The sequence below is a fragment of the Aphelocoma coerulescens genome, chromosome 10 (assembly GCF_041296385.1).
Source record: "Aphelocoma coerulescens isolate FSJ_1873_10779 chromosome 10, UR_Acoe_1.0, whole genome shotgun sequence".
Taxonomy (NCBI): Eukaryota; Metazoa; Chordata; class Aves; order Passeriformes; family Corvidae; genus Aphelocoma; species Aphelocoma coerulescens.
Window position 1 is genome coordinate 2,323,690 of NC_091024.1, and position 27,404 is coordinate 2,351,093.

A 27,404-nucleotide genomic window follows, 5' to 3' on the forward strand; every position below is an offset into this window, starting at 1 on the left:
TACTCTTTAATCTTCGGTTATACACATGACTTCATTGTGGAAAGGTCACCAGACAAAGGAGTTCAGTGAACTGGTCCGAAGGGAGGAGCTGTGTGCGGGTCAGCTTTGCTCTTACAAACCATTCACGTAAATGGCATGGCCATGTGCCCCGGCCAAGGGCGAGCCCAGTGCTCCCACAGCCCGGCACAGGAATCCTGGGAACCGGTGGGAATAAACAGAAATTGTCACAGCAGTAAAAAGGTACTGCGGAGTAAGCTTAAATTCACCTTCTACCTCCGGAGACACCACAGAGCACTTGGGTATTGCGCTCAGCACCTTGCACCAAGACCGAACTCGCCGTGGCCAAAACCTTCGCTCTCCCCCAAACACAAGGCAGGATGGGGCGAGGGCCGGAGCACGGCTCCCTGCGGGCGGGACCGCTGAGAGGGGCGGCGGAGTTTGAGGAGGGAGGCGGAATTCGAGCGGGGCGGCGGGACCCCTGCGGGGGCGGGACCCTGAGGGGGGCGGCGGGGCCGCTGAGGGGGGCGATGGGACCCCTGAGGGGGGCGGCGGGGCCGCTGAGGGGGGCGGCGGGACCCCTGAGCGGGACGGCGGGACCCCTGAGGGGGGCGGCGGGACCCCTGAGGGGGCGATGGGACCCCTGAGGGGGGCGGCGGGAGCCCTGCGAGGGCGGGCCCCTGAGGGGGCGGTGGGAGCTCTGAGGGGGCGATGGGACCCCTGAGGGGGGCGGCGGGACCCCTGAGGGGGGCGGCGGGAGCCCTGCGAGGGCGGGCCCCTGAGGGGGGCGGCGGAGCGGGGGCGGGACCCTGAGGGCGGAGGGGGGGCGCGGCCCCACGTGACCCTGGCGCCCAGCGCCGCCGCCCGCGCTCAGAGGCGCTCGCGCGGGCCGGGCGATGCGGGCGGGCGCGCGGCGGCGCGCGGCGTTGGTGCTGCTGGCGGCGCTCGCGGCCTGGGGAGCGCGGGCGCAGCGCGGCGGGGGCCCCGCGGGTACGGGGGGACCGTGAGGGGACTGAGGGTACGGGGGGACACCGGGAGGGGACTGAGGGTACGGGGGGACACCGGGCGGGCACCGGGCTCGAGCGCTGCACGGCCCGTCCCGCGGGCGGCTCTGCTCCGCCGCAGGTGTGCGTGGCTCTGGTGGCATCGCTGCAGCGGTCCTTGCTGCGCTAGAGAGGGAAGTGCACCGGAGCTCGAGTCCGCGGACGTCCCGCGGCCTGAGGAAAGGAAAGGTGACAGGATGTGTAACACTTTCGCACTTAATTTTCAGAAAATGGGACGCGTTGCGTCCTCTCGTCTTTATCGGAGTTTCCTGAAGGATTTTTCACGCCGCAGGAGAGGAAGGATGGAGGAATCGTTATCTACTTCATAATTATACTGTACATGTTTCTGGCCGTGTCCATTGTGTGCGATGATTACTTCCTACCTTCCCTAGAGATCATCAGTGAATGTAAGTGACATCCTGATCTTTTTCCTGTAAAACTGAGCAGTTTGGCATAAAACATTCTCTTTTAAAAAGCTTCAAAGTTAAAGTGTTCTGAAAGAAAACTGAACAAGTTTCATTTTCCATGCACGGATGTGTCCATACAATATTTAATTTGATACACAGTATCAATATTTTATTGAAAAAAAACCCTACTCTGATTACACTGCACAGGTATTCATTTAATATTTGCTTTCTTTCTGTCTGGAGGAAAATCTTTAAGAATCCTCAATATTAACTAAACTGACAATTTAGGTTGCACAGTATTATGTCGAGGTAACTGCTAAAGAAATAAAATAGGAGGGATGGTGGTGTGTGGAACCAAAACAAGAAACCAAAACTCTTCCTAGAGTTTGTTTTTCTTTGAAAGTAGTGAACAAGTATCAGGATGAGCTACTGCTAACTTATTAAAGGTATGACACAGGAGGGACAGGAATTCTATGGTTTTAAGAAACCCAATCAACCTGCAACAATTCCCCTGGCTTCAGCAGACCACTGAAGTAAAGACATGGTCTTGGCAGGGAGTTTAGCTTTTCAATGCCAAGAATTAACAAAATTCCCTAGGGAAACTCATCCCTGAACTGGAAAACACTCTCCAAATCAGAATACTTACAGAAAATGTAAGCTTAAACACTGCCATAAGAGCTGGTGTTTTGTTTATTGATGATAAATAAGCATTTGTCAGACTTTTACCATGGTCAGTCATACGTCCCTGTTCTTTGTGTGCAAGACTTGAGCCACAGAATTAGTCACATTTCAGGAAAAGTCAACTTGCCAGAACAAAAATCTCATTTCTCTGAAGCAAGACACAGGCTCTTATACTGTCCATACAAAATGAAAATTTGATTTTTAAGATCACAGCACTGATTTGAATTTAATTAGTGTTTCTGGTATGTGGAGACACAGTAGTATAGATTTCCCTGGAAGATCAGTAGACTTGATATGGATCATGTAACAATATCACACTACAGTCCATGGAATTTCCCCACAATTATTACCCATATGAAACATAGTTAAATCCTGCATACAAATGCTGATTTTACAAGAGACTTAAACTAATTTCTGTAATGAAGTTAGAAATAAACTAGCCCAATAGATCAGGCTAATTTCATTATTTTATGAATCTCAAAAAAATGCATTGACTGTATGAAAATAAAGTTTATTCTATTAAACTATAGTAGTATCTAAGATTATGTACTAATGCAAGTAAAGGGTACAGACTACTGAAGTATCAATTTTTTTAAGCAATTCTTTTTGCTCTATCCTCAGGCCTTGGCCTCTCACAGGATGTTGCTGGAGCAACTTTTATGGCTGCTGGAAGCTCTGCTCCAGAGCTTGTCACTGCTTTTCTAGGTAAGAGATGTGTTTTGACTCCTTGTAATTTAGAATTCTTTTCCTTGTATGCCAAACAGAACCATACCAGAGAGTAATTTTCCTTATAGGAGCTTTTGTGACAAAGGGAGATATCGGCGTCAGCACCATCCTTGGATCAGCAATATATAATCTTCTTGGTATTTCTGCAGCTTGTGGGCTGTTTTCCAGTGTGGTATGTATCAACTTTGGTAGTTCTGCTCCTAAGACCCAAATAGTTATCCTTTCTCATTTGCCAACAAAAGCCAAGAGAGACTTACTATGACAACTGCCAAGTTTATTATTTAGTAGCAAAACCAGCATGTAATCAGTTTTAAGATAACTTGCTATGAAAGTTTTTAAAAACACTAACTTGTTAAATATCATACTTAAGTCATTCCTAAGAATCTTTAATTTTTACATAATATAGAAACAACATATTGATGCAGCATTTACAGCACTTAGTGAAAGTATTACAGAGAGGTTTAAGAAAAGTACATGACTGATCTGCAGGTTTCGAGGCTATCCTGTTGGCCGCTGTTCAGAGACTGTCTGGCCTACACCATCAGTGCAGCAGCGGTCCTTGCGATGATATCTGACAACAGAATTTACTGGTAAGAGCACAAGTAGTGTTGAATTCATGTTGACTGGAGATTTGTGAGACTGTTTTTCAAAACAAACGAAAATCCCCAAGCCCCAAACTTCAAGTAGCCTGAACTGCCATTCACTAACAGAAATAAACATCCTGTTGGCTGTAAAAAACTTAAAAAGTCACAATGCTTGTAAAGATTATTACCTAAACATTCAAACTCTGCATATTTATGAAGTTTGATCTGCATAGGTTTGTCTGTACAGACTTCACAATTTCTATCACAACTGTTCTGGCATAGCAATTAGTGTTCAGCATTTACTCCTTTTGAGCCTTTCCTTTCATAGCAGCATTGCTCAGAAAAACACTTGTCTGCCAGAAGGAGATCATGAGTATCTCATGTTTTAACTCTTCCATCAACACTGAAACTCCTGTTATCTCAACAAGACAGTCAGGTCCAGCATTAAGTCTCTTGAAGTTTATAATTTAAGCAGGACATGAAGACTCAATTTTGCAAACATCAGGAAAACGTTCAATCAATAAGATCCCCTGAAAAACATGCAGCTATACAATACACAGACAAGATTCTGCAGGGGAGGGGAGTTAAACTGCTGAAAGACATGGGGACACTCACAAACTTCCATGACATTAGCCATACAATTGCAAATAGATGCTTTTGTGTGTTCTCCTTTTGCTACTCATGCAAATTTTCTCTCTCTCTCCTTATGCCAACCATTGGGTTCTTTTATACTACATGTTACATAAAACTTATTTTTCATTCTAGGTATGAAAGTGCATCCCTATTACTGATATATGGGTGTTATGTTCTGGTACTATGTTTTGACATTAAAATCAACCAATACCTCATGAAAAAGTTCAGTCCCTGCTGTACATGTTTTACAAAAGCTGTGGAAGAGAACACGGAGCAGCAGCCACTGGTTGGATGGAGGGAAGAGAGTGGGCCTCTAATTCGTCAGCAGTCAAGAACAGACAGTGGAATTTTTCAAGATGAGCTGGACTACTCTCAACTTTCAACGAGCTTACACGGGCTCGATGAAATCTCTGAAGGTATAAGTATTATTACAGCTGTCTCTAGCACTCCACATGCCTGTCTGCATCTACTCTGATCAAGAGCAGACTCTGAGATAGCATTAAGATTTTGCTCACAAAAGAACTCCAGCCTAGTATTTAAGTAGATCATTATTCTAACCTGGAATATAACCTTCAGCAAAGTCAGAGTGGTGGTTTTCATATGAAGTTAGCTGCTAGAGGAATGCAAGACTTTGTGTTGTATTAGAACTTCAGTCTTTGCTATGTATATTTGAAACTTCTCAGCAACACTGCTTGTAAAATGCACTATCACCTGAAAGCCACGCCAGTACTGTACTAATATACACAGTTTTCTTATGACAGTGGCAGGTTCATAGCCCAAAACAGGCATGATATCAGAAGTAAAGGGATAGCTGTGATGTGGCCACAGGTCATGCTTCTTCTTAGGCAAAAAACAGCAGTTGGTACTTACTCTTGGTAAATGTTATGGGTAAACCTTTATAAAGAAATTCATTTTTATCCACATTAGCTCTCTTACTGGTGAACATTTTACTCATAGAATACTAGGTTGGAAGGGAATCTCAAGGATCATCTGGTCCAACCTTCCCTGGCAAAAGCATGGTCCCAGATGGGCCAGCACCTGTTCAGCTGAATCTTAGAAGTGTCCAGCATTGGGGAATCCACCACTTCCTGGGGAGATTATTCTACTGGTGATTATTCTCATTGCGAAAAAATGTTTTTCTTGTGTACAAGCAGAGTCTCCCCAGAAGTAACTTGATTTCAGAATTTTGTCCAGAGAGATGTAGGTACAGAGTAATACTACAGCTGAAACTTGAGGAAGTAGTATTTTTCACCTTTTTTCAGTATTCTCACAAGTAGAGGACAGTAATATACTGTATGCTATGGATTCAAACTCAATACTACAATTTAAAAGTTACTTTTTCTTCAACAGATCATCCAAATGTCTTCACCATGCCTGAAGCAGATATGAAGAGAATTTTGTGGGTGTTATCCCTTCCTATTATTACACTACTCTATTTAACTATACCAGACTGCAGAAGACAGTTTTGGAGGAACTGGTTCATGGTGACATTTTTAATTTCAGCAGCATGGATTTCTGCAATAACTTATGTTCTTGTATGGATGGTAACAATAGCAGGTAGGTACCTAAAGTATATTAATTAATAATTAATTAATAATTAATAAACCTTGCTATACCAGTCAAGAATCACTGAAAAAGTTGTGAGGTTTCCCTGTGAGGTTTCCCTTTCCATAAGCAACAGCCAGTTTAGCAACTCAGACTGTGCTGTAAAAAAACATAGCAAAGAAAAACAACAGAAACTTATGTTTGACTGCTTAGTTTGCCACCCTCTTCTATCCAATAATGGAACACTTTAGAATTTAGCTGCTTCACACTGCTTACCATCACATGAATGAGAACTTTATGTAGCTACAAAAAAACCCAGTCTATTTTTAAAAACAGAGAGTTTCATTAAACTGCTTCATTAAGCAAAACAATTAAACACACAGCAATAAACTTGTCATGCTGAAGGCTGACAAACATGAAATCCATTAAGACTGGAATTAGAGGTCAAGGTTTTTGGAAAGGATATGTTATTTCTACACCTGTGTTCTTCAGGAACATTATAGTAAGAGATTCAGCATCAAATTAACTGCCAAAAAGCTTCTCAGATGTGTTTATTAAACATTCTTGGGGTGTGTACATGTAGACCTCTTACAAATCTGCATCATAAAGTGAAGCAGTCAAAGGACTGCATATAAGTGAGAGAAGGGGTAATGACTTGTATGTAAAAACCTTCTCCTAAAAGTACTTCGAGGTATTAAAGTGCTCCTCTCTTCATTGTTTCTCCAGTCAGCTTGAAAGACATCCAGTTTTCCATTTTAAGAACAAGCAGAAAACAAAACTAAAACTACAGAAATTTTTCAAAGCTTGCCATTTTCACCTTATAGCTTACTAATCCTACTCAAGCATTCTACTAGTTCAGACATGAACAACTCCTTGTTCAGTGCAGAAACAGACCTACACATTTGGTGAACCTTTGAGAAATTACTAGTAGATCGCTGGATATTATACCCACCATGTTAACCCCTTGGTCAAATAATTTTCCACTTGTACCTAAAGAGCAAGGGTTCACTGTCTGGATGCTAGAAGCCTTTGAAACAGGATTCAAGTCAACATTATTGCTGTTCTACAAGACAAAGCATTAATTCATATGAAAGAAGGTATGGTGGAGATTCAGATAGTGTATTAGTTCACTTTCAAGAGTCATCACAGGTAGTGCTGGGGTCTCTGGCCCACTACTCCTAGGTAAATTATATTCTATTAACATGTTAAAACACTACAAGTTACACACACATTACATTCAAGTCCAGGCTCTCATGAAGGTTGACTCAAAGGGTTCTATCATTGCATAATCAGCCTACCAGAATGTCACAAAGGTATCATAGCTGGGGACTACACTGGGATGGTCAAGAACAAACCTAACTTAGTACACCTTTCTGTTGCTGGCAAAAAAAAATGACTACTTACAGCAACACATTGCTACTGATACACAAAATTAACTAAAGCCTAGAAAAATAAGACTATTCTGTCTTTATGGTCAGTTGCCAGAAAAAAATAAACCCCTACACATTAAATAGAAGATAAATCTATCTAATAAAAAGAAAAATTAGATTCTCCTGAGTTTATATTCTGTCTTATAACCTTCAGAGGGCTAGAAACTAATGTTGGGTACATAAGGCTGGTTCATTCATATTTCACCTTGGTTTGAACCATTATTTTCCAGCCTGAATGGTTTATAAAAGCTGATTTGTTGGTCCCTCATCCTACAAATCTATTAGGAGTGATGGAAGGATAAAGGGAGTACAAATTCTGCAACAGGATCATGTTAGTCCCTCTGAAACCAACAGTTTCAAACATAAATTTACTGGGCTGTTCTAGACTAAGCTGGTAAGTAATAGACAAGCACTGCTGACCTAGCTTAGAGTACTGCCTCTTATTTAAATAAAATTGCTCTTATTAAATGTGTCAAAATATTTCAAATAAGAAGTCAATATTTTTTATTGCTGAAATCTAAGATACTTTTTAGTGAACAAACAAGTTTAAGAAAAATTAATTCATACCTTGACTAGAGGTATCAAATACTTCAGCATATTGATGCTTCTGAATGGTACAACTGCTAAAACGGTTTTGAAGAATCCCTGTCTTTTAAGTTAGAAATTAATATGGTTACAGGACATTTGGGGCTAAGAAAAATAGAGAGTAGGGAAAAATAAGCTGCCCTTCTAATAACAGTTTAAAACTTTTTTAAATTTAAATGAGTATTTACCTAAAGGAACTCACACTTCTAAGGGGTTACTTGTACTTACAAGTCATATAAAAATTTCTGCACATTGATTCTTCCAAGTCACTTTCTAGTTGGAGTAAAATGGTAAAGGCATATAATTGAGACAGTATTCTCATAGTATCTTAATGACTGTCCTGCCCAAGAAAATTCATGTGCTTTTTCCCCTGCCCCTGAGGGGATTGAAGAGGGTAATTTTAAGAGTTATTGCTTCATGAGACTTTTGAACACTAACAAGGAGATGCCCACAACCTTAAGAAAGACTACAGTATTTTCTAGAAGTTGAGGGGGGGGGGGGAAGAGTAGTAATTTGTTACATATTTAAACTTCTATTTATCTGTAAGAAAAAAATCGTAATTGCTATTGTCTTGACCACTGGAGACTTGAAGAACAAAGAAAGGCTATTTCTTTGTTGTTACTCTTTAACTGCTTTGTGGTTCAGTCACCTCACATGTAGTCAAGTTAGCTGACACATTCCCTTCAAAATTACCGTATGATTACTGATTCTTTCTCCAGCAAACAAAGTCCAAAGCACTTTCTCTGGATGAAACCTAACTAAAACCACACTTGCATTTTCTACTGTTATTTCTCAACTGCAGGTGAAACCCTGGGAATCCCAGAGTCAGTAATGGGTCTCACATTACTCGCAGCAGGAACAAGTGTACCAGATACAGTTGCAAGTGTGCTGGTGGCTCGAAAAGGTAAAGATTTTAGTATTTAGGTTCATGCCAATGGATGTGTTTAAAAGGTACTAGGAAAAGAAAGAATTCTATTTTGATAAATTCAAGGAGTAACCTCAAAATTTGGGCTCCAGATTCTAGAGCTTAAGTTTACTAAAAATAAATAAATAGCTTACCTGAAAAAGCTGTGGCTCAGACATTTAAAAACTTCTCAGAGCATCTCAGAGAAGTATTCTACGTTGGTTTATTTGTTGTTGATCAAGTATTACAGTTTTACTGCAGAACACAACTGTAGGTCTCGGTATTTTAAACATAACTGGACTTTATAGTAGCCTGTCTAGCTTAATTTTAAGTGCAACTGTGCAGACGCTGGTGATTTAGGGAGACTTTTTATGGTTGTGGTACCCAAAACCATGTTCTGTTGAATCATGACTATGGTTCTTTTGATGCAAAATCTGAAAGGGGTGCTCTGTGAGAAACTGAGGGCTGGCAGTCTGTTCCTCCAAAACAGTTTGGCAATTTCATGTGATGCAATTAAGCCAACTTATTTGTATTTCTTCTTTTACAGGAAATGGAGATATGGCTATGTCTAACATTGTAGGATCCAATGTATTTGATATGCTCTGTTTGGGAATACCCTGGTTTATAAAATCTGCCTTCATAAATACATCAGGACCCATAGAAGTGAACAGCAATGGTCTGACATACACAGCCATTTCTCTTATCTGTTCTGTTGTTTTTATTTTTCTGGCAGTTCACCTGAATGGCTGGAAAATAGATAAAAGATTGGGAACAATTTGTCTTGTCCTGTACTTAGTATTTACTGTATTATCAATTTTATATGAACTTGGCATCATAGGAAACAATCCTACAAGGGTCTGTGGTAACTAGCTTTAATCAGTGATTATGCTGATGAAAAAAATAAAAGCAGGAGAAAAAGATCAGTTTCTTCATTTAGTCAAAATAAAATTTAAAAAAAAAACAACAACTCCAAACTCCCATTGGGCTCTAAATCTTATATACAGAACTAAGTCATGTCATTAAAGTAATATTAAGTAGAACAAAAACATCACAGCCTAATTGGAGCCCTTTCTTTTAGAGTCAAGAATTACAGTATGACTACAACACACATATAAAACCAAAATTCTGAAAAAGACATCTACTTTTTACATTACACGGTTGATACACACTGGAGGGGAAAAATAAAAATCAGAAAACACTAAATAAATCCCACTATGCAATCTGGAGATTAACAGAGAAAATGGCTTATTTTATTAAAAACAGTATAACCATTCATTTAAACTGAATGACTAGAGACACTTGGCCTAATTTTCCAAAGGCACTGAGCATCCAAAGCATCCACAGTCTATAGGGACCTGCAGGTGCTCAGTGCCTCTAAAAAAACAACAAAAATCAGGCAAATTGTCTTTAAAAACCAAACATAGTAAGATTCAGTTAACAAGTATCACAGTATATTAAACACTATACTGTTAAAGGCTGGTGGGATTTAAAAGTTCCTTTTTACAGCTTTTGTAAGCATACAATGTTACTAAAAATGACTTACTAAGATAGAGAAGCTAAACAGACATAGGAATGTTCCTGAACACACAGTTTTAAATTATGCATTGCGATCCAAGCGGACATCAATTTCTCTGCCACTGATTTTTATGCCGTTCATTATCCTACAGGCCTTTTCAGCAGATTCTGGTGAGTCAAATCTGACTGTTCCACAGCCCTTTGATTTTCCATTCTCCATTTTTATTTCTGCAAACATTACATGACCTGAATAAATAAGTTAAACAGCAGTTATTTCAATTCCTCAGTGTACTAACAACTTAAAGAACTCAGAAGTGATAAAAAAACATTTTTAAGTATAATCTAGGGGAACATATGAAATTGGCACTTTCAGACTGATGGTACATTCACTCATTCAGGCAAGGTGACATGGGACAAAACAGCAGTAAAGAATCCAAATCCAGATCCACTATCTTGAATCTTTCCTTTCCATCAGCATAAGATGAAGTATGCCTGTATTTGACCTCAAGTTTGAAACAAAATGCCCTGTAAGACTCAGGGAAAGGTTCGTGTTTCATTTACAGACACTGACAGAAGTGGGAATATTGACAGGGATTAACTAAACTGTAGCTTAATCCAGTCCACCATATTCATCACAAAAACATACCATGCAATAGTCACAATCAAACAATTTTGTTAAGAAGCTGCAGAACAAAATTAAAGCCTTTAAAACAACAGTTACCAGGCTGGGAATGGTAGAAAAGCAGCATGCACTATTCAATTCCTGCTGAGTTGCCTTGAGGCTGGACACTCAACTCACAAGGAAATACTTTTATAAAGATGTCTTGGTACCTCTGAGAATGTTCAGTTCCCTGAAGCTAATGAGTTTTTGCTTATGGTAAGTTGTAGCACACCCCTCCTGAGCCCCAGAATGTCACTAGGAACAAAAAACTTTTCCCTAAAATACAAAGCCTTTTATTTTAAAATATCATGTAAGACTGGCCTTTCACTGAAAGAAATCAAACACTGGGAGACAGAGTCTTTGTATTTCCTTACGATACTGACATGAATACAATCTGTTGCTTATAATTCTTAAAAGCAATTTAATATAATTACTATGTCTGTTAGCTGACAAAGAGATAATGAGAAAAAAATTCTGAACTATCTGAAAGTTGCCCAGGAGGCTGAGACTTAAAAAAAGAAAGAACCTATTGTGCTATATCCTCCATCTACAAAAAAAACATCAACACCTTACAATTTTTCATAGTTGAACTGTGAATTCTAATTTATATCAAATCTGTAAACAGCTGTATGATGACTACCTTATGTATCAGTAGTACGTTTTAAATTATTTATCTTTTCTGTCTATCCAAAATAAGAAGTCATCCTGTAATTCAGTTAAAGCTCTCTGTTCTGAAAATGTGTTTTCAAAACATGTCACGTATTTCTACACCCAAGCTTTATTTCTCACTTATTTCTGTGAAAAGACCAACTTTTCTGAATTAGGTAAGAACAATTATTGAATATTTGTAGCAAACCGTTATTTCTTAAGATAAAGGGGAACATTACAGCCTGCAAATATGCTAATCAGGATCATCTACCTGTATAAATAACCTACCTGAGTGCTACATTGGCAAAATTACTAACTCTGATTTGATGCAGCACCATTTCTGGAAGTAATGCATGACCTGGACAGACCCAGGCTCCTGCACGTATTTATCTCAAAAGAAACACTACATTATATACTCTTACTGGCCAGGGAATATGTCAAAAAAAGAAAAATTTCCAAGAGTAATTTTATTAATGGAATAGGTTAAAGTTTATAGCAAGGGAGCACTTAGAGCCAACACAGCCCATACTGTACCTTGGTCTTGTGTTCTGTCAAGCCTAAAAATTATTTATATAACTCAAGAAAGCTGGGTGAAATAAGAAAGATTAAGCTAGCCAGACTCTTCTTCAGAGTCAGTCTTCGTGTTGTTATCTAATAAACACCACGTAACACATGAAGTCCATGGAGATGAGCAGGGGTAAGGTTCATATACATACCACATTGACTGAATTTCTCCTTCAGCTTCTGCCAGGTCAAGTCAAAAGGAAGCTAGAATAAAAAAGAATTATGGGTAACAAAATATTACAATGAGAAAAAGAGCATATAATCAAACATACACACAAAATCAGCTTGTGGTTTCTATATATTTAATTGCTTACATTTCTCACAAATATCTGGTTGCCTTTAGAGCCTAATCTCTCTCTCATGCCACTTCCCATCGGGCCAGGCACAAATCCTCGATCGATGTCCATGTTCCTGTCCAGGCCTCCACCCATGGCTGGTCCCATTCGATCAAAACCAGAACCCATCCGATCCATTCCCATCCCTCCAGCCATATTGTTCATACCACCCATTCCACCACCTACACAGAGAAAGAAATGAAGGATAAAATAAAATCTCCTTTTAGTAATAAACACACAAGTATCTGGTATAAAATAAAGTTCTTGGGTCAGGAGAAGAGTAACTTTATTAAAACTGCTGTAATATAAACAATAGCTTTTATACATGCACAGTGATTTATCAAGTAGCATGGCTAGTATTTTAAGACAAAGTATTACAAGATACAGAGTGTCACTTCTAAAATAAAAGTAAAACCAAACTGCATCAAGCTATGAGTCATACCATCTAACATAGCAAAATGTTGAACACAAGACTTCAGATTTAAAGGCTGTCTTGTTTAATTAATAAAAATATGATACCCTGTACCAAAAAGGTCAAATAAATACCTGTGGCAATACTAAGATACTGGTAATTTGACTAGATACACTATTGTTTATTTGGCTTCCTGCATTTACATTCAGCTTTACTTAATGCAGTCAATACCCACACTTAATTACAAAATCTTCCAGAGAAGGCATTTTTTTGCCGAGAACAGAAGTTACTGCAAGTACTGTAAAGAGCATGAACTTTCCTATGTGTCATGGTTTGAGCCCAGATAAGAAGAACATACATGGAATAAAATACATTAATTTATTTCATATAAAGAACTAAGAGCAATAACGTTCAAATACTGTAATATTTCTGGATTCATAATTAAAAATTATTGTAGAGTAAAACTATCAAGATGATTCATGAGGGACCCTCTCTTTAAGCCGTATGGCTTTTAAGATTGGCACTAGCAAGATTTTAGCTTCTCATCTGCTCTAGCCTGAGAACTCAGACAATTGCTGCAACACAATTCAGTATTAGAGCTTTGCACAAAATTAAACTGGGTGATAATCTGAAATTCAAAGCTGATTTTTACTTCAACGATGACAGATTACTGAGGTTCAGGTTCATGAAGTTTACTCAAATATCTCTGCCTGTCTTTTTTCTGAAACACAAGTTTACTTTAATCACTTCTCCCTCCAAACTAGAAGTTGAAACCATTCCAAATCTAAGATGAAGGGAAAGACTGTATTAGCTGGTTTTCCTCTAAACTTTTACCTCAACAAAACAGCTTTGAAAACTGTTAGACTTGTCATATGCAACAGAGTTCTACTTCCATCAACGGCAAGACACTACACTACAACAAGTCCCTCTGATACAAGTAGGTGTACACCATATTGTTACATTGCCTATGCATTTATGTTCTATTGAAACAAGTTAACCTACTCATTCCAGATCTTACTGGGCCCATGCTAGGTGCTCCCATTCCTCCTGCAAAAACACCAATCATTGCACCACCTAAACAGAGAAAAATAATGAAGTGACATACACTGAAACCACCAGTTAATGAAAAAAACAAAGCACACACTAATGAAGTGCACTGATCTCAACATTACCTGGAAATATCTTTATATAGGGCACTTTAACGTGTGCCTTTATTATACAAACTAAATAGGAACATCTAATAAGTAAAATCAGCTCCTCCTTTTCTACTATGGGATTTAAGCTACTCTGATTTCTTTCTAGCTTTTCTCCCCTCTGACAGTCTGCCAGCAGCACAAATATGGTAAAACTGAGCCATTTCCCACGTCGCGAAGAACAACCTCAAAACTCAAGACTTTGTCTTATATGAGCTACATAGTATAAAAAGTCAACAATTCTGCTGCAAATCAAACATCCTCAATTTCACTCTGCTACTATAGCCCAATCAAAGACACCTTCCTTGATTTCAAGGTTACTAAAACCAAATGCCTTCACAGTATTTCTTTTTAAGATACCATTAACCTAAATATTGTAACAGGAGTACATTAGGGCCTTCCCTGATCAAACACAGTAACTTTAAAAGTCTCTACAATTTCCTTCCATTATTTAAGGTTAAGCTGGGAATCTCTAAGCTTGGTTCTCAGGACACTATTCAAATGGTAAGATCACTGACAGATTGTAAATTGAAGCTTGCTGGATCTACTGAATGAAAGACACCCACAACAGTCTCACAGTGGCCATGTTCATGCATTTCAAAACCAACATGTAACCAGAACACTCAAAAGCCTATCATTTGCAGAAACATTTATCACTGAAGTGGCCTTGCATTTTCACTCAGGAAACAGATGTTTATGCAAGTATCCAGAGTGAAAGCATACGCTTGATTTCTAAGACATTCATTCCAAGGCATTAAGATGAGTTCAAAGGACAAGCTTACTCCGTTCTTACCTCTTCCATACAATTATCAGTATTGAAGAGAAGCACAGAACAGTTACTCTTTGCTATGACTTGCCTCAACTAATAAAATTTTTTAAAAAATAAATCAATCAACTTTTAGCCCAGATGACCCTTATGCTCTTAGGAGTTCTCCTCTTTCAAGGAGGTGAATTAAGGGAATGGAGAAGTACAAGAAACAGGGAGGAGGAAGAAAAGCCATTTCCTACAGTGCATTTCGTGTTCAGGTTTGGGCCCGTTACAATAAGAAAGACATCGAGGTGCTGGAGTGCGTCCAGGAAAGGATAAAGCTGATCAAGGCTCTGGAGTACAAGCCTCATGAGGAATGGCTGAGGGAGCTGGGGTGTTCAACCTGGAGAAAAGGAGACTCAGGGAGGACACCTTTCTGCTCTCTGTAACTACCTGAAAGGAGGTTGCAGAGACATGGGGGTCAGTCCCTTCTGCCGAGTAACAAGCAATAGAACAAGACAAAATAGCCTCAAGTTAAACCAGGGAGGTTTAGATTGGATATTGGGAAAAATTGCTTCACAGAAAGAGCTGTCAATCATACGAACAAGCTGACCAATGAAGTGGTGGAGTCACCATCTCTGAAGGGATTTAAGACGTGTACACGTGGCTCTTGGTGACCTGGTTTACTGGTGGACTTGGCAGTGTTGGGTTAAAGGCTGGACTCAGTGATCTTTTCCAACTGAAATGATTCTGAATCATCCAGGTAACAGCATCGTAACAAAGGGCAAGAAGGCTCTACTACTGAGCACTTTCATGCCTCTGAAGATAGAGGAGTAACTCATTCGAGGGCACCCCACTGTCAACAAGACATCACCTATAAACAAAATAATGCTGGCTCAGCCACAGAAGAGGCCAACAAATACCACTCTGAACTGTATGAGCTCAGAAGGCAGGATGAAAACTGAGGGTACCAAAATTCACCACTCCTGTCCAATGCTACCTGATTTGCAGTAAAAACAATATTACAGCATGCGTTTGCACAACGGGCTCATGGACGTTACAAAGGCTGTACATGGACAGCTTGCTCAGGATTATCAGAAGCACATACTTCAACATCCCAAAGATTTAATACCCCACAAATTAAACAGTATGAAGGTAAATGCTTTCCTCAAATAGTTATTCCGTTTCTATTTTACCTCCACACCTGAACCTCTGCCTTAAGTGGTGGCTGTAATGAACACTCAGATGACATCCTTACAGTAATGACTGGGGAAGAAGGGACAGAAGAAGATGACCAAATGAAACCAGGTCTCCTCTTCTTCTAGCAAAACTCTTCCAATACTATGTCACAGAAAATTTAACAGTTACCATACCCATCCTTCCAAAAGACTCTCCAAAACCACGGTTCAATGCCATGTCACCACGACCAAATTCTCTTTCCATGTTTGCTCCCATTCCACCACGGAACATTTCTGTAGAGAACAAAGCAAAAACCCAGGAATATTCTGTCATTTACATCTAAGTTGATGCTCCTACAACACTTGTTTCAGAGCTGCTTGTTTAAATAGAAGTGAGTCTAACACACAAGTCACAGGCACCCATTACACACTCAACGCTCCTCCCAGTTCCTAGACCTCCACTCACTACCTCCTTTGAACTCATCTATATTACCAACCCCTAAATGGAGAGCTTTAATAAATAAATATTAGCAAACTAATAAGTGTACAGGAACGGTGTTCAACTACCTCCCATTCGGTTGACTCCAAATCCTCCCATGTTAGGCATTCCTTCCATTCCACGAAATCCAGGAAGTCCTATAAAATAAGGAGAAGTGTTTTCTATACAGTATTAAAGAAATACTTAATGCAAAAAACTTCATTGCACGTACCGCCTCCCATTCTACTCATTCCACCAAATCCTGGGCCGTCTATTCCCATACCTTTAAATCAAAAAGATAAACAACACTTAGTACATCCTAATGGATTTTTAAAAATTCAGACACAATTAAAATCTCAAAAGCACACTATACAGTGCTTGCTTTGTTAAAAGTCTGTCATTCTTCCAAATACAGAAATGACAATTTTAAACTTATAGCTCTGTACAACTTAAAAATGAAGAACATGGATTTACCTCCTGGACCCATGCTCCCCATTCCACCACCCATGCTCAGCTGTGTTGCACTGATGGGCTGTCCACCTGGTCCAAGTCCCATACCAATGCCACCAAGACCACCTCAAAAACAAAGAAGTATGATCAGAAGAGAAACCCTCCTCTGTATCATAGAGACCACAGTAAGCAAAAGTACTACTAAATTGTGCCAAAACATGGATCCCCATACATTAAGTGCAAGGAGTAGAATATCGAGCGTGCACTCACGAGGTAATTGTGCGCTTTTGCTGTCCACAACACGGAAGTCTTCATGAGGAACTGATTTGTCATCCTGATAAAAAACAAGGATATTATGCTATGATCCTGTCAAGGTTTTGCAGAGACATATAAAGTAGAAAGAAATGAAAGCACCTTACCATTTTTACATGCATGGGTCTATCAAACAGGAATTGCCCATTGAACATAGCTGAAGAAATGCAAAGTCAAGGAATCTTACGAAGGCAATTTAACTACTTATGAAGAATCAATTGAATAACTTATTTTATTTCTGTACAATTACTGTGAGTCTTATCTTTCCCTACCTTATCTTTAGAAACCCAATTCAAGGGCCAGAAGATGCAATACAAGCTGTTAGGTACATTAGTTTCACAACTGTCACACTCCCAGATATTTTAATTTTGTTCAACATCATCAGGAACTTTTAGAATTTAGTAGTAAATTCAGTCATTACAAATGTAATCTGCACAGTATTACACTCTAGTCCCTATATGGTAGCTACAAGGCAAATAAGCACCATTTGCAAAACTACGCTGTCAGAACCATTAAAGACTAATCAATATTTGATCAATTATTTTTCAAAACCAAGGATACATATTGCTTGAACAGCTTCAATTGCTTGTTCAAAGGTAACTGTTCCCATTCCTCGACTCTTGCCATCTTTATCTTCTTTGATGTCTGCACGCTTCACAGTTCCAGCAATGCTGAATACCTCCTTCAGTTTCTTCCAGCCAACTTTGAAGTCAAGCTTAAACACAGAAATACATCAGAGATTTCAGTGCACATCTCTGTTCTGCCATTACATTTGGAAGAGATTTTCTGCATTGCTGTTAACTTTTCATTGACAAAATGCTTGATAATTGTAAATAGTTGTGATTTTGTAATATACACACACTGCATCACAGTCCAAAAAGTCAACTATTTATTCTATGTACATGTATTTTACTTTAATTAACATACTAGCATTGAGAAAGGCAGCTGTACTTCCACAAGACCTCATATAAATACAGTAGTTTTTTGTGCTAATAAAGAACTCAAACCATTATATTTGTTGGAACTTTATTATGTTAGTTACCAGCAAGATAAACTAAAGAATATATTTAATAAAAAAGAAATGCAGTTGTAAATAGATAGTGAAAAGATGTATAAAATATTTTTGAATCAACAAATGACTGTGCAGTAATTAAAAGGGCATGTCAGTCTCGAGAGTTTAATGTATCTTTCCATGTCCAAAATCTGAACACATGTCCAACATTTTCAATTGGATATACTAATTGTGAACTAATTTCCAGTCTACTCTTTATATTAAACTGAACTACACAGGTATAAGACGTCTTAGAAAGATCAAACATTAAAGTTATAACATACAGTTTTAAGCTTACATTGGCAACAAAAATCGTGGATCCAAGCCTGCCTGCTTGCAAATTACTGATAACCTCAGGAGGAATGTTGGGATTATTGAGAATAGAAGGTGGTAAATTCATCATTCCAGGTGCTGCATCAGGTCCATGTCCTGCTGGGAACTGTCCTCCTCCCCGCTGTAGTGCCCTCCGAGCATGTTCCCCTTCAGGATCCTGAAAAGGGCACAAATAAAGCCACTTAACGATCAACAACAGGACTGGCAACAAACAAAATGGTACTCTTTGAAATTCTGCATAAACCCATCAAAATTATCAACTAATAAATATGCTTGTCCATGTCAGAGGGATCAAGAACTGAATTAGCATGGAGACCTAATTGCCTCACCTCTAGAGGTGGGTCCTTTCAGATGAGGGTTGAGGCATATTGGCAAAGCACTTGTTGAGGAAGCGTGCACTGCCACTTCACATGCTGTACCTAGCCTACGGACAAGTAGAAAAGATTTCAAGCTAAAGGACTGTCAGTCTAGCACTTTCCTCCAAGAACTGAATTAATTTAATTAGGTGGTGGTTTTGTATTATTTATTAATACCATTATTAAAATTGTAACAGGACAAGAAGAACTGCATCAGACACCATCATATACTACAGCACTACAGTAGAAATGTTGACATTATTTCACTTCCCAGACAGCACAACTTCTCTATTTCCAGCCCCATTTTTGCACATTTGTACTGGTTTAATAATTTGCCCATTCTGTGTCATATTTTGAAGCAGGTAAGCAATGTAAACATAGAATTACTTAGTTTGGAAAAGACCTGATGATGCTAAGGTAAGAATATGAAGTTGTTTTAACAAAAAACATCATTCGATTATTTTGACTTTAGGACACGCTTTTTGTCAGTTTACTTAGCATAAAATCCAACCTTCTGCAAGCTAACAGGCAGTTCAGCACATTATGAAAATTTCACAAAAAATGAAATTGGAAATTACACATCTAAGATTCTCAGAACACTGCATGGTCATCTCAGTAGCTTTAGTATCTTCACTATTTCAAATTCAAAACAGTAGCAATAAACATACCTCTTTAATATTCAGGGGTCTTCCACTAAGATCATATTTGTTCATAGTGTCTAATGCCTTCTTAACAAATTCTTCATCTTTGAATTCAACCACACTTAGAAAGAGACCAAAACATTTAGAGTATTAAAATAGAGTTTAAAATGCCAAAACTAATAGAATGTTTGGATAGCAGTGTGCTTCTACACACATAAAAAAAGAAACTTACCCACAACCCTATATCCACGAGATTTGTCATCATATGTAAAGAGAAAACAAGCAAAAAAACAAGAAGTCAGTTAGCACATATGATAGAGCAATGAAGATTCCAGTTAAAGATCCCAGCTCACTGTTAAGTAACTATACAAGTTATTTTCAGCTTCAAAATCCATAGTACATGCTCTTTAGTGGTAGCCAATCTGAATTTCTCCTACTTTCTTAACATACATACCTTCCAATTGCAAGAGAATACACTGTCTCTTACACTCTTTGAGTCAAACCAGAATTGGAAAAATGCCACACAGATCCATGTAAGGACAATTGGGAAGAGGAGGTGGGAGGGAAAGGGTGGAAAGAATATAACCCCAAAACATAACCAAAAACCGATCAAGACACTCATCATGTCATTAAAAGCTGTCCACTAACTACAAAATTCACATCTACCTACATCAAGTACACCAGTACAATGAACAAGCAGTCTGCATACCTCTTCAGTACTACAGCATAATTGAGAAATTACCTTATAAGAAAATAACCCTATTGACTGCACCAGAATCCTTCTAATAAAGCAAAGAGTTGAGGATTTCTTTAAGTATAGCAAAGCTGACAGCATGCTTTAGTTTTAACAAGTATTAAAGAAAGTAATTTACAACAGTTGATACAACCTCAATTGAGACTCAAACCTGCATTTCTCACGTTCTCACTGCAGGTTTGGAGCTGCTATTGGCCAAACTTTTGACTATTATTAAGAAGACAGAATTTAACAATCTTCACTATTAGTGCCTCATTGCAGGCACTCTGTTGGCTACCAACCATCTCCATCCATTTAGTTTTAAGAAAGTAAATACATTAACCCAGTGTTTAAAAGTACCAACCCTGCAAAGCTGTGAAATCAGGCACTTCACCCAGTATATTCTTAGCTAATATTTTATACTTATTGGCCCCAAGAAGAGAATACTACGCTAACAAAATTTAAATAAAATGATTGGTTCATTGAACGTCCTTTATATGAAACAGATTTGTACCAAGACAAAGGTGCTGGCTAAAAAGAAGAATTAAGTAAATGCCATTTGTTAACATTTACAGAAGTACTTTGCCCCTTACAACCAGCTAGTGTGAGTTGCATGAAGGTGTCAGACTACTTCTAATACAGAATCCTCAAGGCTACCTTAATGAAAATCAGTGTAAAAATGAAACTTACTTTCCAATAACTGGTACAGGTATTATACAAAAATAAAACTGCTGAGGAACTTTTAAACCTCTAGCAGATTGTTGCCCACGGCACTTACCCTTGATTTTCCTTCAGCATCCTTAAACAGCTCCACGTATGTAACCTCACCAACTACATAAGACATACAAAGGGAAAATACCAAGAGACAATGCATTTAAACACCAGTATCTTTCTTTACTGTGCCCCTGTGCACAAGTCTACAGAGAATCACCTATTATTCACCAACAATCAAAACCAGACCAACATACCTCCTGTCAATGGCTATATAATTTAGCTAGTTTTCAGAAATATGCAGCAGCCACATTCTCAAAAGCTAAAAACAAACAACTATATTTAACCTAATTCATACTACAGATCATATTTTGGCCAGTATGATATAGTTGGTGAACAAATTCAGATATACACAGTCCCTTAACCTAACAAATGAAACGTCAACGTTCACTGAAAAGTGTTACATTTATCATCCTACTCACAACACCTGTTTTAAGGTGACTTTCTACCTGAATATCTTCAATCAAAAGTTTGCCTTCAATAATAACCAAATTTACACATCAAATATTTCACAGCAAGCGACTCACTTTCTAAAGTAGGAAGTTTCAGTAAATAAACCAATCAAATAGTCACGTCACCTTACAACAGATAAACCAGCAGTTACAGAAGGGGGGTCTGGCATTTTTCACAGCCTAAAAGCCAAGTGTGCTTTGCATTACTTTTGAAGAATCAATTTTTCAAGGAAAACACAGAACTAACTTTTTACAAAATCCATATATTATCATTATTTTACCCCAAATTTAATATAAAATTTTTGGGGTAGTCAGATTTCTCTATCAGAGCTGCAACAATAGTAACAAGCTTTTAATACAAAGCTCCAGACAAACAGTCGTGGCAGTAGTGACAATGCAGACCAAGTTAATGCCACAGCCAGATTCCACCAAAGAAATACAAAACAACTTTTGAAAGACATCCCTTATTATTCGGGTTAACACACTTAATGTGTTGCTTAAATACAATAGCCCTTAGAGAAAAAAAAATCTACAAGAACTACAACTAGACAAAACACAATCTCTTTAAGAACTCATGAGGTCATGCATATACTCTCTACTGTCACACCAGAATGGCAGAAGATTGTGAGCACTTCATTTACCCAGCCTACCCTGCAATGCAATTGTCTCGGATGAAAGAGGGGGAAGGGAGATAGATGTACCAAGTAAAGGCCAAAACAAAAAAGTCAAATCAAATCTGTGTGGCTCAAAGGACACTTCGGTTGCATTTAAGCCCTCTCCGTTTCCGTATGAAGTGTATTATAAGGAGCGAGTTACCTTTCTCTCTCATCAGGTCTTTAATAGCTTGCCATTTCATGTCATATGGGATGTTGCTAATAAAAACTCTATTGCGATTAACAGCCTTCTTCTCTCCAGAGCCTGCATTCTTCTCCTTTGCATAGGGGTGGAATCTATTCTTGTTTCCAAGAGAAGGGATTGCCTTCGGTTTTGCAACGTACTTCTCTTTCACAGGTGCTTTCCCTTCTTTTGCTGTCTCATCATTATCCCTACATTAAAAAATAAAAATCCAAACAAAAACACTATTAGTCTTGTGTTGGATCATTAGATTATCATACTTCCTACCTATATAACTGACTATCTCCTATGCTACTGGAACTCCCAGGATGTCAAATGCTGCTTTTGCAAATTAGGAAAAATGAATTCATGCTACCAGTGCAATTCCAAAATACACTGTTTTATTGAGAACAAAAAAATGTTACAATATTAAGTAAAGAAAGTACATCTTACTAATTCACATTTCATTTCACAGAATCATAGAATCCTAGAACGGGTTGGGTTGGAAAAGACCATAAAGATCCTCTAATTCCAAGCCCCCTGCCATGGGGAGGGACACCTTTCACTAGGTCAGCTTACTCAGGGCTCCATCCAACTTTTAATACTTCCAGGGATGGGGCATCCACAACTCCGGGCAACCCGTGCCAGCACATCCTGTCTGTCAAGACTCAGAAAGATGGTACTATGAAACTACTACAAATACCAAAACAGAATGAGTGAAAAATCAGCTATAGCACCCATGCCTTGGTGCTTTGGTAATTTTCACACCACACTTGGCCAAGTTACAGGATATTCACCACAGAAGTGAGAGTAGAAACAGTCTAAGCTTGAGAGTTGAAACAGCTCAGGATGCTTCATTCAATGGAATAATAATATATCAAATCAATTCCAGTAGGTTTTATATCAAATTATGTTTTATCTACCCTGTAAACAACTTTTATTCACAATTTGTGCCAGACTGCTTTCAGACAGAAATTAAAATTCAACGAAGAACAACAAATACTTTTTCAGTTTCACTGTTTAACACTACTAGAATTAGAAAACTTGCTAAATGCATAGGAAACAGCTTATTAAACCATGCTATGAATCTAAGACTAATTAAGTAACCAGCTATGATCCACCAAAAACAACAAAATAGATGCCTGATCCTCAGTCTTTCAAAAATTCACCAATAGCACCACAAATCTCCTTTTAAAATCTTTTTATTTTTTAGATGAAAATGCAAGAAAATTTGCTGCTTCTCTTTTAAGGCAGCCTAAATCTCAACTTCAGTAAGACCATACACTTTTAACAGAATTAGAAGAAATATCCATAACTCTCCAGCGCCCCTGATATTGTTACTATCACAAGGTCATTTAGCATGCTAACAGAGGCTCGAGGTGCCTGAATTGTTACTTCTAAAAAGGAGAACTGCTGAACTGAAAGAATCCACTGAATAAAGCCACACAAATGTGATTCACTAAACAGATTACTTAGTATCATCAAGGACACATCACTGGTTACCTAAAGAGAAACTTAAAAAGTACTTTTACATAAACATATATTTTAAAAAGCCAGCATTAGCATCACGAGTAAGAACAATTAGAAGGCGATGTTCTACAGACTGACAGAAGTGAGTGATTGTGAACCCTCCTTCTTAAATTACATCACTATCTTTACTATATTTCCTACATTTCAGAAGGCTTAGGTGTTATCTCATTTAGACACTTTGGAAGGTTTCTGGTGGAAAATTAGCCAAAACAGGCATTTCAGTTTTACAACCACAACATATGGCAAAATCAATGATTTTGATTAACTGACAAATTTTCAGCTCTCTGCACAGTTAACAAAACAGTGAGTAAGTGGCAGTCCTGCACTCAAAAGCACATGCAAGGAGCTTTTCATGAAGCTAATTGTATTATCTACTCAAGCTTGGGCACTTTTCAGGGAGGAGTACATTCAAATACATCTGTATTTTTGCCACGACTTTTCCCCCAATTTTGAAATAGTCATATGGTATTAACTTCACAGCCCTTGTGTTTACAAGTGGCTTAAGAGAAGATTAGCAAGTGGGAAATGCATGGATACTCCCCCGGGCCAAGTATTTGTAAAATTTAAAACATTTCAAGTCAACAACACGTTATCTGGCTCAAGCATCCTCCAACTTCCCTCTGCATCATCCCTCCTCCACACCACCCTGTCTGTGTGACAACATAATTCTTGTATGGCTGTGTAGCCAAGTGAAATGGAGGGAACAATGCAGGCACTGGAGGCAGCCAGAGAGAAGAGGCAAAGATCAGATCAGTTCCTTCCAATCCAATCCCATTTACAAATGCAAAACTCCTGCCCAACAAGACTCCCAGTAAAAATCTGAGTTCCTTAAGTTTTAGGATTAGAGCAATGGATTCTCTTCAGCCTTTTAAGCTCTTTCCTGCTTAAAGGATTATGAAACAGCCCCTTGGTGCTCAATGTAGTGCACAGGACAAGACAGGTCTCAAATATGGAATCCACAGGCTCTGCAAGACCTGGCCGTACAAATCAGTAGAGAGCACAGAAGATACAAGCCTGGTATAAACTTCTAAATCTGCAAAACAAAGCGGCATTTCACTTAGTCTGGGAATCACAGCCAGTCTGCTGAAAATAGAGGATTAATTAAAGAAACAATCCTTCTTGGAAAACTCATCTGCCAAAACCAACATAGGCCAGTGAACAAGCCAGAGGCACAGATCCTTTTACCCTCCTCCTTGAATATTAAAAATAGTTTCAATCAAACAATACATTCAAAGCACTGTCACATTAGTCACCTACAGACCACAGAAAAAACAGACTCAGAAATTATGAACTGCCATAATTTTCATGGGGAAAAAAACGATAGTACTTTCTAGTCTCTACCTTTAGCATGAGATACACACTTCACAGATGAAATTCATATTTGCCTGTGAAATCACAGACCATCACCATTCCTAGGATTGGAAAAAAGACATCTACAATTGATTCTTAAAAAAAAAAGTACATATGCTCATTGATTTGAAAGGCCAATTATACCTTCTGGAAAAAAAAAAAAAAAGCTTTCCATAAAGTTTTGGAGACAAAAGCCAAGCTTTCCACATGCAAAACTAGAAGCCTAAAAATAATAAGCACAAGATACATGAAAGATACAGCATGAAAGCTCTAAAACTTGATTTTCTAAAACCAACTTCTACTCCTCTCCTCTCAAGTGTCCGTAATGAGATCAGCAGACAGAAATGGAAGAAGTTCACAGCATGTGATTCCAAAGCACATAGATCAGTTTAGCTTTGTTGTGCTGAACAGTTCCACTGCCCAATACAATAAACTGTGTGCAAACTGAGCCAAGATTTCTCTCCAGTTTAATGAGTGCTAAGCAAAACAAGTTAATGAAATACTTTTTTTTAAAGTAGTACATTTCATCTACACACTGACAGCTTAATCCTTTGTACACCTGTTTGGGGGAAGACTAGAAACTGTATATGAAAGAATAAGCTTTGTATCTCTGTTCCAAGAACTCCCCATAACTTTCAAACTTCAAGTTGTGACTTCTAGTATGCAGAATAACTGGGATTTTTCATTTGCTTGTGAGGTTTTGGAGGGAAAAGAAGACATTTTTGACAAGAGGGATACAGAGAAATTACCTAATTTCAAGAGCAGCAACCTCCAAAGACAATAAAATTTATACACCTAGAAGGGGCAAAAGGGTGACAATCTTCCTGTGAAAATTCAATTTTAATCTGTGAAATTTGGAAGTTGAGGGCCAGACTAGGGAAAAAAAAAAATCCACAACTTCTATTTTACAGTAAAGTGAAATTTAAAGCTTGTAAACTAAACTAAATGTCACAGGGAATCAAGTAAAGGCATGAAGGACATTTTTATTTCTCCAGCTTTATATTGAAGTCGATCCCACATGCATTTTTTTAAACACAACAGTATCAGAGCAGGGCTGCTTAGAACATGTCAAAACTTCACAGACATCAACAGCTTTGATGTACTGCAATGGTAAGTCTACTGTAAACGTATTTTCCCTCCAAGATCTGAATGAGATTGGAAGAGATATAGAAATTCCAACGATCTGAAGCCAAAACCTAGTTCATGTGAAGAGTGACAACCCTCAAAGCCTGACACCAAGAACAACCACGCACACAAAGTTATTCATGGTATTGTTCCAGAGAGCTGGTAGTTCCAGCTCCCTTATACTAAATTCCTTTTAGACCTATTCTACAAGGCACAATTTTACATACTCTGTGTATGAAAACGTCACCGTTCCCAAGAAAACTTCGTGCATGCATGAGGGGGGGTTTGATTAGAAAGTACATTACTATAGGGCTGTCTTCCCATTCTCACGTAAACAAAGACTAGTTCAACGGCTTTACAAATAACATCGCTGGGCCAGCAGCAGAAACGTAAACGGCACCAGAAACGATGCGGAACACTGCTGGAAGAGCATCCCGCGGGAACCGGCCCGCCAGGTACCACAGCCCGGGGCTCGGAGCGCAGCCCTGCCCTGCGGGGCGGCCTCGCAGCGCCCGGCCCGCAGCGGCCGCTGACCGAGCACCGCCGCCCGCCCCGCGCCCAGGCCGCGGCCGCCCCGAGCTCCCGCGGCGGGAGGGGCTCCCCCGCCGCCCCGGCCCCGGCCGTGCCCCGGCCCCGCGGGGGAGGAGCCCAGGGGGCGGAGGGGTCCGGCCGCCTCCTCCCGCCGCACCCCCGGCCGCGCTGCCCCCGCCGCCCGCCCGGCCCTGCCCTCACACACATTTTGACGCCATTAGCGCTGCCCGCGCCGCTCCCGGGTGCCGCGGCCACCGCCTCCGCCTCCTCATCCTGCGGCGGCTGTTGCGGCGTCTGCTGTTGCGGCGCCGGCTGCTGCTGCTGCTGCGGCGGCGGCTGTGGCGCCTGGCCGGCCGCCTCCTCGGCTCGGCGCGGCGCGGCCGCCTCCGCCCTGTCGCTCTCCGCCATCTCGTGCCGGGCCGCGGCCCCGCGACCGCCGGTTTGAAACGGGCCCCGACCGCCTCGGCCTCGCCGCGCCGCGCCGCGCCAAGTCTCGCGAGAGCGCCGCTCGAGGCCGGGGCAGGGCGCGCGCGCCGAGGCTTTGTGCGTTGCCACGGCGACGCGGGGGCGGCCGGGCCGCCATGGCCGCCGGGGCGCCTCGGCACCGCCGCCCTCACTGAGCCGCTGAATCACTGCATCGCAGAAACAGATCGGCTGGGAACGTCCTC

At 39.8% G+C, this 27,404-nt stretch overlaps 2 protein-coding genes across 4 annotated transcripts; one reads left to right on the top strand and one right to left on the bottom strand.

Moving 5' to 3' along the window:
- Nucleotides 1–296: 296 nt before the first annotated feature.
- On the top strand, nt 297–9,455 carry SLC24A5 (solute carrier family 24 member 5). 2 transcript variants are annotated; one of them, XM_069026044.1, is made up of 9 exons: nt 297–372; nt 1,268–1,447; nt 2,750–2,833; nt 2,923–3,026; nt 3,344–3,444; nt 4,204–4,487; nt 5,422–5,628; nt 8,434–8,535; nt 9,083–9,455. In XM_069026044.1, exons 2-9 carry the CDS (start codon nt 1,381–1,383, stop codon nt 9,403–9,405), a joined length of 1,272 nt encoding a protein of 423 aa, XP_068882145.1. In that variant the 5' UTR covers nt 297–372; nt 1,268–1,380; the 3' UTR covers nt 9,406–9,455. The 2 variants fall into 2 exon arrangements, with proteins under 2 accessions (XP_068882145.1, XP_068882143.1); XM_069026042.1 differs by lacking the exon at nt 297–372 and adding an exon at nt 894–987.
- On the bottom strand, nt 9,394–27,211 carry MYEF2 (myelin expression factor 2). Of its 2 annotated transcripts, XM_069026048.1 has the most exons (17): nt 26,942–27,211; nt 22,183–22,412; nt 20,922–20,974; nt 19,643–19,650; nt 19,438–19,531; nt 18,379–18,570; nt 17,591–17,744; nt 17,137–17,186; nt 16,988–17,051; nt 16,742–16,843; nt 16,500–16,550; nt 16,357–16,425; nt 15,985–16,083; nt 13,673–13,744; nt 12,238–12,440; nt 12,076–12,127; nt 9,394–10,296 (listed from the first exon to the last, which is right to left on the bottom strand). In XM_069026048.1, the coding sequence occupies exons 1-17, from the start codon at nt 27,142–27,144 to the stop codon at nt 10,133–10,135; spliced, it is 1,860 nt and encodes a 619-aa protein (XP_068882149.1). In that variant the 5' UTR covers nt 27,145–27,211; the 3' UTR covers nt 9,394–10,132. The 2 variants fall into 2 exon arrangements, with proteins under 2 accessions (XP_068882149.1, XP_068882150.1); XM_069026049.1 differs by lacking the exon at nt 13,673–13,744.
- Between the last annotated feature and the right edge of the window lie 193 nt (nt 27,212–27,404).

Coding starts and splice junctions, on each gene's coding strand:
- MYEF2 (XM_069026048.1), bottom strand. CDS start 27,144: ATGGCGGAGAGCGACAGGGCGGAGGCGGCCGCGCCGCGCCGAGCCGAG. Junction 16,084..16,356: donor TGGAGTCAACCGAATGGGAG/GTAGTTGAACAC, acceptor TGTTCTCTACAG/AAATGTTCCGTGGTGGAATG. Junction 12,441..13,672: donor CCCAGTAAGATCTGGAATGA/GTAGGTTAACTT, acceptor TTCTCTGTGTAG/GTGGTGGAATGGGTGGTATG.
- SLC24A5 (XM_069026042.1), top strand. CDS start 894: ATGCGGGCGGGCGCGCGGCGGCGCGCGGCGTTGGTGCTGCTGGCGGCG. Junction 988..1,267: donor GCGCGGCGGGGGCCCCGCGG/GTACGGGGGGAC, acceptor CTTAATTTTCAG/AAAATGGGACGCGTTGCGTC. Junction 4,488..5,421: donor GCTCGATGAAATCTCTGAAG/GTATAAGTATTA, acceptor TTTCTTCAACAG/ATCATCCAAATGTCTTCACC.